This window comes from Mya arenaria, chromosome 4, assembly GCF_026914265.1.
Source record: "Mya arenaria isolate MELC-2E11 chromosome 4, ASM2691426v1".
Lineage (NCBI taxonomy): Eukaryota > Metazoa > Mollusca > Bivalvia > Myida > Myidae > Mya > Mya arenaria.
This window is the reverse complement of record NC_069125.1, coordinates 12,161,919-12,182,477: the sequence shown is the minus strand read 5'-3', so window position 1 is coordinate 12,182,477 and position 20,559 is coordinate 12,161,919. Positions and strand designations below refer to the sequence as shown.

General features: G+C 35.0%; 1 protein-coding gene across 1 annotated transcript; it reads right to left on the bottom strand.

The window, feature by feature from the left end:
- Window positions 1-854: 854 nt before the first annotated feature.
- LOC128229802 (NAD-dependent protein deacylase-like) lies at window positions 855-20,455 on the bottom strand. Its single transcript, XM_052941622.1, has 9 exons — window positions 20,304-20,455; window positions 15,533-15,688; window positions 12,437-12,535; window positions 11,489-11,615; window positions 9,893-9,980; window positions 8,261-8,314; window positions 4,571-4,694; window positions 3,098-3,213; window positions 855-1,621 (listed from the first exon to the last, which is right to left on the bottom strand). Exons 1-9 carry the CDS (start codon window positions 20,370-20,372, stop codon window positions 1,549-1,551), a joined length of 906 nt encoding a protein of 301 aa, XP_052797582.1. The 5' UTR covers window positions 20,373-20,455; the 3' UTR covers window positions 855-1,548.
- Window positions 20,456-20,559: the final 104 nt, after the last annotated feature.

The following is a 20,559-nucleotide window of genomic DNA, read 5'->3' as shown; positions in this document are numbered from 1 at the left end:
ATGGAAAACTATGTGTTGTTTTTTAATACTGACTAGTGACATGTTCAGATTTTAATTAGTCTTATCTTTTATGTATATTATTATGTACCTACTTCACATGTGCTTGTTAACATGTACAATTAAATATGTACTGCTTTGAACTAACATTTATATAAAACATACTGCCTGTATTTAACAACTAAAATTCATTTTTGATATGTTCTATATCTATTAACAATATCATTGTTGGCAAAAACATTATAATGCCCCCCTTCAAAGAAGAGGGGTATATTGCTTTGCACATGTCAGTCGGTCGGTCAGTCGGTAGTCCAAAGCTTGCCCGAGTGATATCTCAACAATTCCTGGACGAATGGTCATCAAACTTGGTAAAAGGATTTTAAAGCTTGTCCGACTGATATCTCAACAATGCCTAGAACTATGGGGTTGCAATATGTCAACCCTAACTAAAATCATTCAGCAGGGACTGTTTTTCTCTTTTCAGTAACAGTGACCTTGACCTTGATCCTAGGGGCCCCAAAGGCAATCACATGAAAGGTCTCCATATACCTAGTTTGGTCACTTTACATGTATGTCAAACCTTACTAAAACTAGTCGATACCATGGGTAAGTTTGACAACGCAAGCCCACTCTCTGGATTGCCCGAACAATGACATACCTCATTCTAATAACCAGGTTTCACTTTGTGAAAAACTGGTTAATAAACAATAAGGCACATATCCCCCCAGATCTCGACGGGGCAGTGAAACTCGCATCAGACAATTTTATGTTTAGTCTTTCTGTACCCAGTAAAAGACATTGTGATTGGATTTATTAAATCTCCATATTTCATACATAAATATAAAATAACTCCTGACACGTGCAATAAATGTCTCTTCATAAAGTACATAAATAAACAACTTTAACTATTCACTATTACAAATTATACACCAAATTATAACAGCACCTTCAGTTCGACCTGCAGTTTGACAGAAAGAAATGTGTGAAATTCAACTTTGATATTGCAAATATTAATATTTGCGATTTTTTGTTTGTTTACATAAGCGGGATTGTTTTAATATATAGAAATATTAGGAATTAATTCAGAACTAGGAAAAAAATTGACATACCCAAAAAACTGAGATAACAGGTCAACAAAATAGCTTCCGACTGGTTTCACAAATGTAAAATTAACATGTTTAAATTGAACTGGCCAATCAATAGACAATAAGAAAGTACTAGGGCTTGGGGTAGAAACCAGACACCTCAACCCCTAGGGTAAGTACTCTCTGACATTACATTAGTGCTCTTTGGTGCTTTCAAAATCAGAGCAACACTCAAGTTATCAACAGACTGAAGAACGGTATTAATGAAAATAAATACAATTACAAGTCTGATTACTGACATAAAATGTAACAACAATATATTATATAAATTATTATTATATAAAAATTGAAAGCACAGGTTAACATTATTCAGTTGTGTTTACAGAAATTGTATCACATTTAGTCCAAGCTGAACCTCTCAATAGCACACAATGATAGTTATCAGTCATATGTAACAATATGTTGGTTATTTTGGTTCACTTTCAGTGGGCGCCAGGGCCTCAGGCAAAGTGCTTCCACATGGCCCTGTGAAATGAAATCTGAAAAAGAAATGAAATATTTCGAAATGTTTAGATCAAAAACTATAATTGAATATAATAAAAATGATTGGTTAATTTAAAACCATCGTACTAATATATATTAAGTTTATCAAACTCTACACAGAGTTACTTCCCTTTTCTCTACAGTAATCATAGTATTAACATGTGAACATGTTCAAAATCTTGAAATATCTTTCTATTTCAAATATAGTTTTACTTGCAGATATGACACATTTAATACTTTTAAGATTTAAACAGAATAATAAGGGAATGAGATAAAAAAAAAAAAACTTGCATTTTCTATGAAATCGTAATACAATGTGCTGGTAGAAGGTAATTGGTTGTAACATTATTATACACAAGTCGGAAAAAGTATAAAATGAGCAGGTTCGTGAATTAAATTTTAAATTTTAAGAAATGAAATGAAAGCATCTAAATTAAGAACTCTACCTACACCAGTGTGTGTATAAATTACGTCATATATGCTACGTCAGAAGGCAACATTTTGCTTAAAATGAAGATTTAAAACAAAGATAACTTTTGTTTTACTACACCATTTTAAATGCAACAAATGGGAGTCTATGCCGCTTAAAGAGCCCCGCCTTCGTTTTATTACCGGAGTTTGATAAGGTGATTAGTTTCATCAAACACTTCAACAAACCTGTTTCCAATATTATGTTCGACAGTGCTCCGTCAGACGGCCGTATTGTGAAAAGGTTTGTTTTAAGAAACTAAACTCTCAATCAAACTCTGGTAAAGACCACAGGCTGGGCTCTGTAAGCGGCATAGACTGCGCTATGTTTTATTTAAAATGGTGAAGAAATAGTGAAGTTATCTTTGTTTGAAGTCTTCATTCGAAGCAAAATGTTGCCTTCCGACGTAGCAATTTATCACTATACATTGTCATTAAGAAAGAGCAACAAATAAATGAATTGTCTACACAACAGGTGGGTTCCATTCCCTGCCTGGGTGCATGTGAGTATGGTTTGCGGTCACCGAGCCAGACAAATGGAATTCCTCTACAGTACCATGGTTCACCCCCACAACACAAGACCACAATCTTGTGTAATATCATTCCAACGAGAGTGATAAATATAATGTTGTAATTACTTGTGTCACAATTGTTGTTAAACAAATAAGTTTAACCCTTAGGCTGCTGATGGCGATTTTAAAGGCTTCGCAAACAGCTTGGAACCAGACCAGACACCAAGTAACTCGGCGCCTGGTCAGGTTCCAAGCTGTTTGCCACTCAGTCAATATATCCCCAAAGTTGCAAGTAAAATGAAAGAAATTTAGAATAAACCAGACGACATTTTTGAGCAGACGACAATTTACCCAGTATGCAAAGGGTTAAACCAACTATTGATGAATCAATAAACACTTTAATATGCCGAATCAAAGAATAAACCATTCTCATACATTTGGCTTCTAATCTATGACCCTATAACATATAAATTATTGATGATTGAGTCGTACCCAAAACTGTTTGTAACGCTTGTTGGTTCTATGTTGAACTCTGCAACTGGGACCCCTCTGTTAGCCACTTGCGGTGCAAACATAGCGGCTGGATACACCACAGATGATGTGCCTACCTGCGAAACACAACGTCACTTATTTAAATTTTTAACTGAAAACTATTTGGTACTGTTATTTTACTTATCCAAAGACAGAATTGTGTACACTAAAGTCACTTTGGAAAGAAGTTTTCTCATGAGGAAAATACTTGTAGTGCATGTTTGAGCCTTACTAGAAACGAACTGTGTAAAAAAGTTAGAGTACTGTTGGTAAACACAAATGCATAATTGCATTTAATTAATTAATATCAAGGTATGTAAAATAGTAATGGTATGAACTACTGGTGAAATTGGAAACTTTTTATAATTGTTTTTAAACTTACCCATATTAATAACAAGAAAAAGTAGATGGTTACTTTTGGAAACAAAAACAGATGTCTCCCCTCATGCTTGTCTCATTCTATTCAGCGACATCTGGCCCCAATTCTCGAAACTTTTTAAGTTTAACAGACTTAAGTAGCTTATTTCAATTAGCCAAAATACATACTTAAATTGAATTTTGATAAATGAAAAATGATTTATTGTGATTATCATAAAGATAATTCCTTTCTTAAGTATAAAAACTCTTAAAGAAGTGAATATTACACAAATTATTGGAAAACAAAAATAGTGAGCTAAGCGTAATCCTGTTAAAAAAGGACTAACGAAGTTTTGAGAAATTGGTGCAAGATGTTGGGAGATATGGAGTGAAGTATGGGTGATGTTTCGATGAGGTGAACATTTCAAGTTTCTTAAAAAAAACTTCAAGGGATATAGGAGATATGGAGTTCAGACCATGAACTTAAGCTGGCGCGCCTGGAATGTGGGTTCTGTGTGTAGTGGAAATGCTGTTAACAATTTGCAAAAGTTTCATCCTTCAAGGGGTTTAGGAGATATGGAGTGGACATGAAATCTATGACTCAAAACTTTGACCTTAAACTGTGACCTTGACCTTGATGCATGACAATTCCTCTAACAGGTTGAACCTGTTCCTACAAACACGTGGAATATCAATTCTGGTTGGTCTATCACAGATAAGCTGCATTCTTCTATACAAGTCGGCACATTTTAAATCGCTTATAAGAGATTTTAATCCAATCATCTTAATCTCGTTATTGATCATGATCAGCCCATTATCAGAGTTAACCTTTTTCCAGAAAATCGGCCCTTGTTAATAAGGTTTTGCACATAATTTTGATCTGAGTTTCATGAAAATCCTTCATGGGGTTTATGAGATACGAAGCAGACATGAACATGGCACAAACAGACATCAGAGCTTAAACAGGTTGTCTCTCCTAGCATGGGGGGTGGTGGGGGAGGGAGAGGATACATAATAAATATGGACTTGAGACCACCATAAACATTAATACTTTCACATAACAGAAGCTTATGTTACCACAAGGCACAGATCACAGAGATCCAACTCCTTCTGAGCGCTGTCCAGCAGAGCCTCGTTCAGGTTTTCCCCGAACCAGACAACATGGGGTCGTGTCATGGCCCCACAACCCTCCTGCTTACACCTGCAAGATGCACATAAACCATCTCACTGATTCACACAAACCATCTCACTGGTTCTCACAAACCATCTCACTGGTTCACACAAACCATCTCACTGGTTCTCACAAACCATCTCATTGATGCACACAAACCATCTCACTGGTTCACACAAACCATCTCACTGGTTCACACGCACCATCTCTCTGGTTCACACAAACCATCTCTCTGGTTCACACAAACCATCTCACTGGTTCACACAAACCATCTTACTGGTTTACACAAACCATCTCACTGGTTCTCACAAACCATCTCTCTGGTTCACACAAACCATCTCTCTGGTTCACACAAACCATCTCATTGGTTCTCACAAACCATCTCACTGGTTCACACAAACCATCTCACTGGTTCACACAAACCATCTCACTGGTTTACACAAACCAACTCTCTGGTTCACACAAACCATCTCTCTGGTTCACACAAACCATCTCTCTGGTTCACACAAACCATCTCACTGGTTCACACAAACCATCTTACTGATTCACACAAACCATCTCTCTGGTTCACACAAACCATCTCACTGGTCTACACAAACCATCTCACAGGTTCACACAAACCATATCACTGTTTCAATTAAAGCGACAGTCCGCAAATCGGGCAAATTAGCCATGAAAAAAAAATAAAATTCATCTATGTGTTGATAAGCATTCCTGACTGACGAATCCAAAAAAAATTTGGTTCAAATCGACCTAGAAATGAGTTTTTCGTGTCATTTTCAATATCTCTTCGTAAGTATCGGCCCCCGAGAGTTAACGGTAATATAAATAGAAAAAACAGTGGGATTCCAAAGTTCTTGCGCATGCGCAGGGCGATACTATTTCCCGGTCTCTCCTCGTAAAATCCGGTCTCATCCGGTCTCATAATTCCCAGTTCATAACTTATGGCCCCAGGCAACGGATTGTGTTGCTGATGTTTATAACACGATTTTGACAATCTTATTTGTTTTTATATGTAACAAAATGGTATAAAATATATAAACATTATGTCTTAATTTATGCAATTTGTTATAGGTATACACTATTTATGCAATTCGTGTTAAAGGTGTAGAGAAAGATGCGATGCAGTACAAATGCTCATGTTTTTTGCATAAAAGATTGAGGACGGCTAGAGTATGAAGTAACTTAGAATTGCACCTTTTAAATTATGTTATTTTATGTTATTGTTCTTCCTTTTATGTTTACCCCCCCCCCCCCCGACATAAAAAATTTTAAGCATAAATGATTACAATTGAAAAATTCCATGTTTGCATATCCGACTCATATCGATACGATACGATATGTTTATTGCGTAAAACATTATACAATGTTCATCGCATGTAAACAAGTAAATCAATGAATGGAGAAAAAGTACACAAACACATTTTCTGGAGCTAAAAGTTGCAATGTTATAACATCCTATTATAGTAATTATGCGTGTGCTTAGACATTAAAGCTACTAGATGAAGAGTGTTTCTTTGAAGTTGCGCCATTCTGAAGTAATCAACACATTATGTCTCCATTTTTCGTTTATAATTTTGTGCTATTCGCTAATGCTAGGTTTATATTAGGCCACGATTACCACGATGTCCCCGATTCCAGAGCATCGTGGCGAACGTAACAGAGCGTGGACTCGAATCGGGGTGATCGTGGGGGAGCGTAACGGAACGTGGTTGAATTGGGACATCTTGGGCATCGGGACAGATTTTAAATCAAACTTAAATTTCACCACGATTGCCCCGATTCATTTTCTAATCGTGACATAGCGTGGCCTTCGTAACAAAACGTAACGGAACGTAACGAAGCGTAACAGAACGTGGAGTACAATCGCAACAGATCGGGACCAGCGTGGACACATTTTTTCATCCCGCTTCGCTGCGACGTCTCACGATAGCTCCACGCTCTGCTACGATCTACCACGATCTGTTACGATATACACTTTTCTACCATTTATTGCTCCACGTTGCGTCACGCTCTCCTACGGTATCCCCGATTGTCGTTCACGTTCTGATACGCTCTGACACGCTCCAACACGTTTCCTCACGATAGCCACGATTTCCACGCAAGCTGCATATACATAACAGCTTTATCTACTGGTACTCTATCGTTTAATCATGCCAGCTTATAAAAGTTCCACGACTTCTATAACAACCAAATGTACATGCCTGTGGTGTCTTTGCAACTGCTAATGCTGTGGATTTTTGTTTTAAGAATGGCTATGTAAATACAAACGTCAATTTCGTTGTAAGTGAAATGAGGGAACATCTAGTCAGCTGTCTAGAAAATAAAAAAAATCCGTTTTATAGAGAAAATGAAAAGTCGCGATCCCTATGAATTTCAAATTAAAAACATTCTGTTCATGTGAAATGCCAGAATTCGTCGATAATTTAGTTATTTGCGAAAATAGAACATGCAGGAAAAGATTCCACATGAAATGCGTCGGCATAAAAATTAAAATTAGACGATCAGTTGGCAGAAATACATAAGGCAACTGGTCGTGGAAGCGCATCTGCTGCAACAAAATCAATAGTTAAACAAAAGAAGGATAATAGAATTCCTGAAGTACTGAGATAACTTACACATTTGATTTACATGTAGTCAAGCATTGTTATTTTTTTTATTACTATTATCAATAGTATACTTATAACTGAATTTAATATGAAAAAAACACACACTCAATGTGTTTGTTATTCATGACATTAATTTCAGTACATGTGCATATTTCATGTTTTTATCTTTGCCTAAATTTATTTTATGTTTTATTGATATAAAATTTGAAATAAATAGTGACATAATTATCATCAAATATCTAATGTTTTAATCAACTGTAATCTTTTGTAATCCTATTACCCCCCGCGGTCATTAACACCTTTTTGATCACGCCCGATAGCCACTATAAAACAGAGACCGGAGGAGACCGGGACCGGATGAGACCGGGACCGGGAAATAGTATCGCCCCCAAGAGTAGTCGGAAAAACCGTAGACCTACTTTCTCTTTTGCCGTCTAAAAATAGCAACTTTCGGCAATTTTCAATTTGTTAAATCTAAGTTATTAAAGCGATTTTTTAAAAAATAATTGCGGTTCAGTCGGTCTGAAACAATGTGGAACTTATTAAAAACTTTTGAAATACGGTTACTTTTGCGGACTGTCGCTTTAAACATCAAACATTCATTTTTTTGGCATTGAAACATTGTGAAATAAGTCATTTCATGTCTAATTTCAATTGAAATAAAGAACAAAAATAAATAATTTTATATCTAAGTATGTTATGTCATGTATTTTATATATACATAATCAGCAATTGATACTAAAATTTGTATAATGGTGTGATGCCAAATGCCAATGGGGTGATGCCAATGGGGTGATGCTAATGGCGTGATGCCAATGGGTTGATGCCAATGGCGTGATGCCAATGGCGTGATTCCAATGGGGTGATGCCAATGGCATGATGTCAATGGAGTGATGCCAATGGCGTGATGTCAATGGAGTGATGCCAATGGGGTGATGCCAATATCAAACTCACTTGTACATCAGATACTTTAAAGCATGGTCTAACCTGGGAAGGAGTTCTGGAGAAATCCTTGCATCTTCAGCTGTGGGATCAGGTTCGCTGTAACATAATACGCTTGTCACAGTACATGTAATGGCCTTGTCACTAGCAGTTATGAGGTAATTGCAAGTACAATCAACTTACTGATCAATGTGCCGCTTTCAACAATTTGTGCTATTGAAAAATGTGTAAATGAGCAGTGTAAAAAATGAAATATTTCTATGTTAGTAAAATTCAACAGAAATTGGGATCTTACATAAAGAAACAAGAGATGTTTTAACTTTGTCAAACAAATACATGCCTTGTCAGAAACAGGTGAAAGACTGAATAAAGGTGTTCTAGGAAGAAATGCATTGGTTATTAATGGTCACACAAAGTTTTCAGGTAGGTGAAGACAACATCATGACCTTTGAACTACTTGATTGCACATGCTTAAGACTGTTGACTGTCACTTTAACAGTTGACCTACTGACCTAAATTAAATAACTCCAGGTCATGTACCATTGAGCTTTCATGGTCCTACATTAAATGGTTTTCAATTTACTGCGCGAACAAAGATTTTAAAAGAATTTTGACCATGACCTTCTAATCCCCCCAAAAATTGGTCAGCTACTGGTCACGGTCAACATACAACTGATGTTTCATGGTAAACTGTTCACAATATATTTCGGGGACAAGACATGGTCATTTAACTGGCAGACCTACTGACTTACAGACAATCTAACAGACTCACCGACAGGCAATGCAATATATATCAAAGGGGGCATAACCGTAATAAATGACATGATTATTAAAATGGGAAAGTTTACAACCAGAGATTATGTCTGCCCCTTGTATACAATTATTGGCACTGTGGAGGAGCGACCACCGGAACTTGCTCACTATTTGAGCATCTGTCATCGGTATTCGCGACGGAAGGAAGCGTTGCAGCGGTAAGTTGAAGCCCAATATTTGCTCTTCTACCTCGTATTTCACCTTGTTATGTTGATTTTGTATAATGACGATAATTTCCCCAGCTCCGAAAATGCAGAAAATGCTATAACACTGTCGAGATTTGTAAAAATGACCAAAAAACTATGCATTGCTCACTCAAAAATATTCGCCGTTTGTTACAAAAGGCCCCCGTATCGTCTTTACAGAGTCATAAATCAAAAAAGTGAAGCGACCAATTTATTTGCCCAGTTGTATAATATTCAAGTTTCAAGTTTAAGCAAAATTGATAGAATATTCGCAAAGATACGGACTCCAGAATATGTTGTTGACTGTACTGAGACTTGTTGAAACCAATATAACAAGGTGAGGTAGAAGAGCAAATATTGGGCTTCAAAGTACCGCTGCAATGCTTCCTTCCGTCGCGAATACCGATGACAGATGCTCAAATAGTGAGCAAGTTCCGGTGGTCGCTCCTCCACAGTGATTGGAGTAAAATGCAAAAAGGAAGTATTTTTGAAATGTTTATTTTGCTTTTGCATAGCAATTACTAGTACTAATTAGACCCTGGTTACCACACAAAATATTTTACATCAAAAACTAGAAATGTTCAATTTGCACTTACCGGTAGCTATCTTTAGAATTTCAACAGAAGTAGCATAATCATAAATCGCTTTAAGATCATTTTAACACATGGTCAATATTTACCCTTTTCCTCTTAATGCCTCACATATAGGACTGTCATGATTTTTTTCTATATGGCCACATTTTGTACATCTAGTTGTGAAGAGATTACCTGCAATAAAAAAAATCCCTTGAGAGTTTGTTAGCATGACTAAATATGACACACTCATTTAGGGGCACCGGATTTTCAAACTCAATCATTTTTAAAAAAAATCTTATAATTCCAAACTAGAAATTATTATACCGAAAATGTGAAAAATGCACAAAATTATATTAATATACAGTACAAAGTGCATATTTAAAAAAAATAAAATAAAAAAAAATTATAAAAATTTCAATATTTTTTCACATTTTCGGTATAATATTTTTTAGTTTGGAATTATTAGATTTTTAAAAAAAAAATGATTGAGTTTGAAAATCCGTTGGCAGTGATATGACATATTTATTTGTGCTTTTTTAAATCTTATTCGAGTCACAAGGAGTGTGAGGTTTTAATTTACATTCAGAGTGAAACTTGGGCATTTTTCAACAAGTTTCAATCATTAAAATGTTTTCACTCCCTAAACTTATGTTCACTCTTGCTGTACTTCCTAATGCAAGTAAACAAACCATTGACACCATTAAAAAGCAGTTTTGAGGGTTTTATTGCCATAATAAAATAGAATATAATTTATTATGTCAAACCTATAAATAAGAAAGTCTCAAATAAAGATATAGACCATTTTATGTGCTAACTAAAATTATGGATAAAACCATATCAAGACCCATATAGTAATAGGAATTGAAAAGCATTGATGCATAAAAACTTACACCAACATGATATTAAATTAAATGAAATGTTATATTTTACTATGAAATATAAGAACACTATACTGACTTTAAACTCATACAAACAGTACTTGCTATTGACAAAAATTGAACCACACCCCGTCCTGTTTTCTGAGACGAGATGGTGATTTTAAACTTTTAAATAAATCACAGTAAATTCAGCACTCTAACACAGAATATCAAACAGTCTTGATTAACACATTATATTCAATAAGTATTTCTTTATTATTCTTTTACATAGCTAATTACAATCCTTAGCTTAATTAAACCACTAGGGGACCAAAAACTTCAAAGGAAATTGACAGAAAATGTGGATGTGAGTATATGCAAAAAAATACAATTGTTATTAATATGTCTTATAAGTATTGATTTGTTCCCTATGTGAAAAAATAGGGAGAAAAAACAGCATTTGAGTTAAAAAAAACTACCCTAAAGAACAATTGTTTTGAACAACAAAGACTTAAATTCAAAGCCCTCTACTTTTTATTTAATATATCTATATTGTTAAGATAATTTTCTGGCTTATTTTCAAAAAATTGGTGTGCAAATATAGAAAGTTTAACTGAAATTTCAACTGAGGAGAAAGATCATTTCACTGGGTGAAAAATTGACCTAAAATGCTTTGGGACACCTCTGATTAAGTAAATAAAAATACTCTTTAGAATTCATATATTTCTTGTATTTGATGTTACTTTGTACCATGAATTAAATTTTAAGGCTAAGACTATAAGAAAGACTACAATACATGTTGACTAAATAATGAACAGTTCAATTAAATGACCAAGACCATACCATGTAACTCCATGATATTTTCCGAGCCAGCCCGCTTATGTAGTTCGTCTATATTTTGAGTGACGACCACGACCCTTCGACCTTGTTTTGCCAGCCTCTTCTCACAGTTTGCTATAGCTTCATGGGCCTTTAAAAATAAAACGTCAGCAACTATTTGTATCAAACAAACTTAAAGGCGCACAAAACATATTGTACACAATTTTATTTTAATTTCTATTTTCATACTCATTTGACTTGAATGAACAAAACAAAAAAGATCATGATTTGTGTAAAGAAAAAAAATATATATGGGTATCTCGGGAATTTGTGGCCATGTTGCCATTTATTGAAAAACACCACATTTTTTTTAATATAATAGCTAAAAAAATTATCTGTACACAAACTATATGTTTTTTGTTGTTGTTTGCATTTACATAATAATGCATTAAAATGTTTTATTTTTTTTTATTGCGTCAACCTTTATTGTGCGCCTTTAATAAGTTGTCCATTGGCTATCTTTTGACCAGTTTTTACAGTTACTGTAAATGATTCAATATGTTGATAGTATCTATTGGATAAAAATTGGTCGTACAATAAACATTTTGGCTGAGATTGACGTAACCAAAGAAGTAAGCAGTTTCATACATTTGGCTGAATGCTTACTTTTTCACTTTTTTAAAAATCATTAGAATTAATACTGCTTTTTGCTCAACAGAAATTGAATTTCATCAATTGATATGTTGCTTAAATCTGATTAAGACCTCCTTCAAATAACTCTCTAAAGACTCTTTTATGTACAAAAAATATAACTGAATGCCAATCCACATGCATTTGCATGTCCAGGGTTATCATGTCCAGTGGTCTATTATTTATGAATATTAAATTTAATACATAAGGGTGGTAAAGCTTCATGTCACTTCAAACCTTAGAGGTATACAAGATACATTTCTATTCTAAAAGTATACTGACCTTATTTGGGTTTTTTGAACCCATAACCTCTCTCCTATAATGGTAGAACTCCCAGACGAGAGAGGGATTATCCTGGAATGCCCAGGGTGTGGCAAGGTCCTGAAATAAATAGCCAGGAAGTAGAAAATTATGACAGACGGATTATCCTGGAATGCCCAGGGTGTGGCAAGGTCCTGAAATAAATAGCAGGGAAGTAGAGGATTATGACAGACGTATTATCCTGGAATGCCCAAGGTGTGGCAAGGTCCTGAAATAAATAGCAGGGAAGTAGAGGATTATGACAGACGGATTTTCCTGGAATGCCCAAGGTGTGGCAAGGTCCTGAAATAAATAGCAGGGAAGAAGAGGATTATGACAGACGGATTTTCCTGGAATGCCCAAGGTGTGGCAAGGTCCTGAAATAAATAGCTGGGAAGTAGAGGATTATGAAAGACTGATTTTCCTGGAATGCCCAAGGTGTGGCAAGGTCCTGAAATAAATAGCAGGGAAGTAGAGAATTATGAAAGACTGATTTTCCTGGAATGCCCAAGGTGTGGCAAGGTCCTGAAATAAATAGCAGGGAAGTAGAGGATTATGACAGACGGATTTTCCTGGAATGCCCAAGGTGTGGCAAGGTCCTGAAATAAATAGCAGGGAAGTAGAGGATTATGAAAGACTGATTTTCCTGGAATGCCCAGGGTGTGGCAAGGTCCTGAAATAAATAGCAGGGAAGTAGAGGATTATGACAGACGGATTTTCCTGGAATGCCCAAGGTGTGGCAAGGTCCTGAAATAAATAGCAGGGAAGTAGAGAATTATGACAGACGGATTATCCTGGAATGCCCAAGGTGTGGCAAGGTCCTGAAATAAATAGCTGGGAAGTAGAGGATTATGACAGACGGATTTTCCTGGAATGCCCAAGGTGTGGCAAGGTCCTGAAATAAATAGCAGGGAAGAAGAGGATTATGACAGACAGATTTTCCTGGAATGCCCAAGGTGTGGCAAGGTCCTGAAATAAATAGCTGGGATGTAGAGGATTAAAACAGACGGATTTTCCTGGAATGCCCAGGGTGTGGCAAGGTCCTGAAATAAATAGCTGGGAAGTAGAGGATTATGACAGACAGATTTTCCTGGAATGCCCAAGGTGTGGCAAGGTCCTGAAATAAATAGCTGGGATGTAGAGGATTATGACAGACAGATTTTCCTGGAATGCCCAAGGTGTGGCAAGGTCCTGAAATAAATAGCTGGGATGTAGAGGATTATGACAGACGGATTTTCCTGGAATGCCCAAGGTGTGGCAAGGTCCTGAAATAAATAGCTGGGAAGTAGAGGATTATGAAAGACTGATTTTCCTGGAATGCCCAAGGTGTGGCAAGGTCCTGAAATAAATAGCTGGGAAGTAGAGGATTATGACAGACGGATTTTCCTGGAATGCCCAAGGTGTGGCAAGGTCCTGAAATAAATAGCTGGGAAGTAGAGGATTATGACAGACGGATTTTCCTGGAATGCCCAAGGTGTGGCAAGGTCCTGAAATAAATAGCAGGGAAGAAGAGGATTATGACAGACGGATTTTCCTGGAATGCCCAAGGTGTGGCAAGGTCCTGAAATAAATAGCAGGGAAGAAGAGGATTATGACAGACGGATTTTCCCGGAATGCCCAAGGTGTGGCAAGGTCCTGAAATAAATAGCAGGGAAGAAGAGGATTATGACAGACGGATTTTCCCGGAATGCCCAAGGTGTGGCAAGGTCCTGAAATAAATAGCAGGGAAGAAGAGGATTATGACAGACGGATTTTCCCGGAATGCCCAAGGTGTGGCAAGGTCCTGAAATAAATAGCAGGGAAGAAGAGGATTATGACAGACGGATTTTCCCGGAATGCCCAAGGTGTGGCAAGGTCCTGAAATAAATAGCAGGGAAGAAGAGGATTATGAAAGACTGATTTTCCTGGAATGCCCAAGGTGTGGCAAGGTCCTGAAATAAATAGCAGGGAAGAAGAGGATTATGAAAGACGGATTTTCCCGGAATGCCCAAGGTGTGGCAAGGTCCTGAAATAAATAGCTGGGAAGTAGAAAATTATGACAGACGGATTATCCTGGAATGCCCAGGGTGTGGCAAGGTCTTGAAATAAATAGCTGGGAAGTAGAGGATTATGACAGACGGATTTTCCTGGAATGCCCAAGGTGTGGCAAGGTCCTGAAATAAATAGCTGGGAAGTAGAGGATTATGACAGACGGATTTTCCTGGAATGCCCAAGGTGTGGCAAGGTCCTGAAATAAATAGCAGGGAAGAAGAGGATTATGAAAGACTGATTTTCCTGGAATGCCCAGGGTGTTGCAAGGTCCTGGGAAGTACATGGTGAGGAATCATATGTGACTTAACAGGGTTCACACATGGGTTACAACTGATGTAAACAAACAAACAAGTAACATTGATTTCTAGATAACTTCTTTGACAATAAAATGTAGAAAAAAATTCTTAGCCTATTGCTTCTACACGCATGTAAGCCTTGGCCACAATTTCAACTTGACGAAATTTTGTAGAACGATACAGAGCTGAAATTTTGGCCATTAAGTGAAAATGCCAACATGCCCTTAAACTTAAACAGGACTCCAATGCCAATGCCGTGGCGAGAAGGTAAGCTTCCTATGAAACTTTAATGTTAACTTACTGTAGAAAACCTGTTCCCACTGACTAACAGAATTTGGTAACAATTCGACAAAGGCCTATAATTATTGATTGGACAAGACTGATTATAGGTGATTTTGCACAATTAAAGGGTGATAACTCTGGAGTGACTCCAGGGATATGGCTGGTAAAGAAGCTTGTCCCAAGATATTATGCCCATACACATTATTACCATATTTGGAGATGATTGGACAAAGTCTTCTTATATTATTGATAGAACAAGATGGATTTGTAGGTTATTTCTCTAGTTAAAGGGGGATCACTCCTGAGTCATATGCGATATGGCAGGTTATGGAATGATTGGAGAAAATGCTTCATTATTGATTGGACAACATACTGGAAATGCATTCATCCTTTGTCCCCAAGGGTGAAACTATAATACGTTCCATTCTATGAATACACAGTTTTAGCTATGAGTGGGATAAGTTGTTACCTGAGCTCTCCATTTCCGCCACAAGCCTCCAGCACCTCGGAAAGTTGGTACACCGCTCTCTGCACTCACACCAGCCCCAGTCAGCACAACTATGTGGCGGGCCTTATCAAACACCTTTCGAAAGGCTGCCATGTCTGAACTTGGTTGCTTTGGTGTCTGTAAATGAAGAATTAGAAAGATTTTCATATACGCTGTATAAACAATAGACAGTTTGAAAATATTTACCCGCAAGTTAATGCAAATTACCACTTCACCAAGTTTATAAGCGGCAGATTTCATTTTTGCTAGTGTTACATGGACGGAAAATTAAATTTTATGTCCCATGAAGTTTTTCAAAATATTATTCAATTTTCTTGATTTTTATTAAGTATACAGTTGACTAAAACATTCATATGGTTGAAAAAAAATATTTGGATAGATATATTTGTTTGTCAAGTGAATTTGTTTTAAAATAAACCACCATGTGAAAATCGTCACCATGAAATATATTTTCAAAATTTATGTATATTTTAGATGAATTCAAGACATAAAATACAGTTATGTAATTACTAGGTATATATATATATATATATATATATATGAAGTGAAAATAGCATAATCTGTCATCAAGCAATTAAAAATTAGGAAACATAAATGATTAATATTGAGACAGAAAATATATGGTCAACAGACAAAACATTTTTTCTTTTTTTTTCTGCATGTTAATGTCAAGGAGAAAAATTATCTAGTCACTTATAATTTGTCTGAGTGACTTGACTAGCAAAGAGAGGACTGAATCATTAAAGGTCTAAGTCATTAAGTGAAATGATCTTAGTGTCATATTTTTGCTATTTATTTATTTATTTAAACTGACCTTAAGTATTTTTAAAGTTGAAAACACATGTGAGGAAACCAAAAAAAATACTTCTTGCCATTCCTACAAATTTCAGATTTGTTGTGTTACAAATTAAATCATCATGAAAAGGACGAAATTGTTAAACTTAACCTTTTTTTAACAACAGGGCTAAAAAGATTTTTTTAAATAGTGCCGTTTCTACATTTTGAAAAATTAAAATAAAAATGAAAATCAGAAGATATGAATTGTATTTAATATATTTGTCACGCTTATTTCCTAATTTTATTTTTTGAATTTCAGAAATTTTATTTTTCCTTCTCTATGATGAAATGATAAACAGCGCATTATGGACCTATCACCCATAATAAAAAATTAGTCTGTGCCAGACTGTGGAGCTTTCTGCAATAAAATACACTGTTACAATCTTGTTATCAGTAATTAATATTTTCCATAAATGCATTATTTAGGAAGACTTGTGAAAGGTTTATCAGTCAAAATTGATGTTTGTTATATATGTGTATGTAATGATTTTTAATCTTAACTTAAACTGAAACGGAGAAGTGTGAAAAGCATCATAATTTTTTTATTTTACCGGTACCTTTGTCGCCATTTTCCAAACAATATTTTATGAATATTGTGTATACTTCCACGTTAACAGCACTGAAACCGCATACAATATGCACTTAGGTGGGAGTATATTATTGGTTAAGTCATCTCATATTTAACAAATATTGTAATGGCACTTGAATTCTGCATACGCGATTTGGAATATTGCATACGAGCGAGACCTTACTGTCACTGGCATATTTTCACTGATCAAATAAACCACATTTGAGCTGTTACAGTTTAATCATACATCAGTATAATTTATATATACTCTGGGTTGATTGTTCAAAATAAGATAACAACATTGATTGTTCAAAATAAGATAACAACATTATTAACGACCCAGTCAATCTTTTAATGGTGAAATATTTTATAACATGCTCATGTATCTAAATAAAACCAAGTACGGAACATTTAAATCATTTGTCTCAAATCTTGTTTGAAATACTGCAGATTATAAGTGTATACCGATTTGAAAGATAAAAACAATGTAGTTAAAAATAATTGCTAACTTTAATATAGTTCTGAACAATCGGCCCCATATATACTTCTGAGTACTCCAAGTTGTATTGACATTAAAATTTAAGAATGTAATTGAACTTTGCATGCATTTGGACAATACTGGTAGTTGAACTTATTTTGCACATTAAAGTATATTTATAATCCTATCTTCTTTTTATTTTCAGGCTTATGCCTCCACCAACGTAATTGCAGGACAGATTCACATGTAATCAATTAAGATGAGCTCTGACAACCAAAATACCATTAAGCAGATTACAACCACCAAATTACCATTTATTAACAAAAATAAGTGCCAAATGTTGATTTATCATAACAGGGTTTTATTAAGTGAGTTATTTGGAAGTTTCTGCATGCGCCCTCGCCAGTATAGAGATATTTCATAGGTATTATGTGCTGAACACTTCAAAAGTAAGCATTTACTGGTATGTTTTGTCTTCTAAACAATTGGTTGGTTCGTGCCCGGCCTGTCTTCTTAACGGACTAGAAGACCGAAAATAAACACCAACCATTACTTAATCAGGAGTAGAATTTCAAATATGATCTAAGGAATATTGGCATTGCATACAACTTTTGTGAAATAGTCGGTTATACTGTAGTTTATTCTCATTTTAGAAGTAATTACAACAAAGGCAGGGAAGCTAAAAAAGAAACTTGATGAAAATCATATAATAACCAATATTAAATTAAGATTCTCATATGTTGAGCTCTTGTTATAGTTACTACTAAAGACAAATCAGTCCTGTTTTTAATTACCACATACCAGTATAAATTAATTCTTACTGAATCATTAATTGATATGCTTTAAATGATATTACAACAATAGCTGTCGCACACAGTTTATGTATATATTTCTTATGTAATAGCATTAACAACGATCATAGCACATTAGATTGTATAACATCATCCTTAAGCCTAAAAAAAAATTGTTTGGTTAGGGTTACATCCTTTTAAAAAATATGTAGGGTAGGTAGGCTTTATTTTTTATTTTTTTTTTTATTAGGCTTTATATAAGAATGTCATTTTCATCATTGGATAATGGTGTTAAAGTTATCTTCTGTATATCCATTTAAGGTTTTCAACTACAAAGTGAAAAGCAATTTAAAAAAAAAGAAAAATGTTTTTTTTTTTTTTAGTTTTTCTGTTGTTTTTTTTAAACTGACTATAATGGTAGGGTCGGCGCCTATTCCGTAGGTAGGGTCGGGTAACCCGAACCAAATGTATTTTTTTTAAGCCTTATCTGTAGTTAATTGCCATCAGTTCTACATCCAATAAATAGGTTTTAAAGGGACTGGACACCTGATGATATGGTTACAAGGGAAAATGAAAATTGTCAAAAACTGATTTGCATATATGGAAATAGTATTAAAGAAAATTCATCACGATGACAATGACTACTGGGTTTGTTCTATCCACTAGAGGCTCTGTATATCTTTTAGATAGATTTGGTATGGAAAGGCCAAATGAAAAACTAATTCCTAATGGATAGATTATTTAAATTTCAACTATCATTATTCATAGATTATTGGTCGTATAAACAATCCATTCCTTATCAAAATTCTTACTGTTGTTTAACAAAGCAATTCTGATGACTTTGGTCTATTTTTGCTGCATTTTTTTTGTGTTAAAAGGATACCATCCCTAAATATAATTCTCATTTAATTTTCACATTTATTGAATTTACAAATAACTGAATGTCACTATAAAGATAATTATGTTTATAGTGTATGCATTATCCATATGCAAAAAAAAACCCACCCAAGCCATAAATATGAGTGTTCAGGTATACTTTTATTCATTTTTTACATTTAGTCCAGTAGCGAAAACACATAAGATGCCCAAATATTGAAAAGATCTGGAGAGAATTACCAACCAAATGAACTTGAAAATTATCGGAGCTCAATCATATCTGGCATTGTTATCATTTAATACTTTCAAAGAAAATGAAAGAAATGAAACTGTGTTTTTGTCAGCCATGTTGCTTATATGTATAAATTTCCCTGATTAAATATTTTTTAAATCGAAAGGTGCTTTTTTTCCTGTGTAATGTTATGCGCAGACAGAGTGTTCTCTCCTAGCATTACAAACTTTAAACTGAAACAAATGGTGTTCTTTTAAACAGAAAGAAATACGCTGCAAGATATTTCTAGGTTTTAAATGGTTTTAAATGTGAAGAAAAGCTATTTTGAAAATTAAGACAGAAAAAAACAGACACACATGATGCCAATTTCACACAGAAGTATTTTATGACTTCTTTTCAAGTTTTCTTTGCATTATCAAAAATAAAATGCCATATGCTAAAAGAATCCATCATTATTTCCATAATATTTTGAAATTAATAATGAAATATGCTAGGAGAAAGATACACGAATATTCTTCGCACTTGGATGTTTAAAAAGCAGACAGTGTCAGTGGGCGTCTCAAATTAGCTAGAATAATGACTTTTTCAATTTTTTAAAAATTATTTTGACATTTCTTATGTTTCTGTTATCCTGATCTCGAGTCTGCCATAGTAAAAATCTGCCATAGTAAAAAAAAATATCATAAAAAGACTTGTTGACACCATTTACATAGGTGGGCTAGTCTCAAGAGTCAAATGTGCCGGGTACAAAAATCGTAAACATACACTATAACGTTAATTTAGATGGAATCAAACCGCCCCCTTTGGTCTATGAACACAGGATAGTAGTGTAATTCATGTAATTTGTACAATGTCAATGAAGAAAACATCTAGAGCTAAAATAGGAAACAAAAAAATAAAGACTGACTAGAAGTTCAAGAATGACATGCATCGAAAACTGTCAATCTTACCTCTGTCGCCATTTTCACGGTAAGATTTAATGAGTATTGTGCGAACTTCCGCGTTAACAGCAATGACATTGCAAAAAGAATAAAAATATTAATATTCTTTCATCAAAAATGAACAGACCATTTTCCCGAGCGCCCAAAGACACAGATTACCGTTCAAGGGTTACACTCCACCATAGACTAGAGAACTACTTACTATACATCGGTTACTTCCCTTAGAAGGAGTAATGATTGTGAAGACTATGACCTAGGTGGAAAA

Excerpts from the sequence above, each read along its gene's own strand:
- LOC128229802 (XM_052941622.1), bottom strand. The coding sequence starts at position 20,372 with ATGTCATTGCTGTTAACGCGGAAGTTCGCACAATACTCATTAAATCTT. Across the intron at positions 15,689-20,303 it reads CCGTGAAAATGGCGACAGAG|ACACCAAAGCAACCAAGTTC; the intron begins GTAAGATTGACA and ends CTTCATTTACAG. Across the intron at positions 9,981-11,488 it reads AAATATCATGGAGTTACATG|GTAATCTCTTCACAACTAGA; the intron begins GTATGGTCTTGG and ends TTTTTATTGCAG.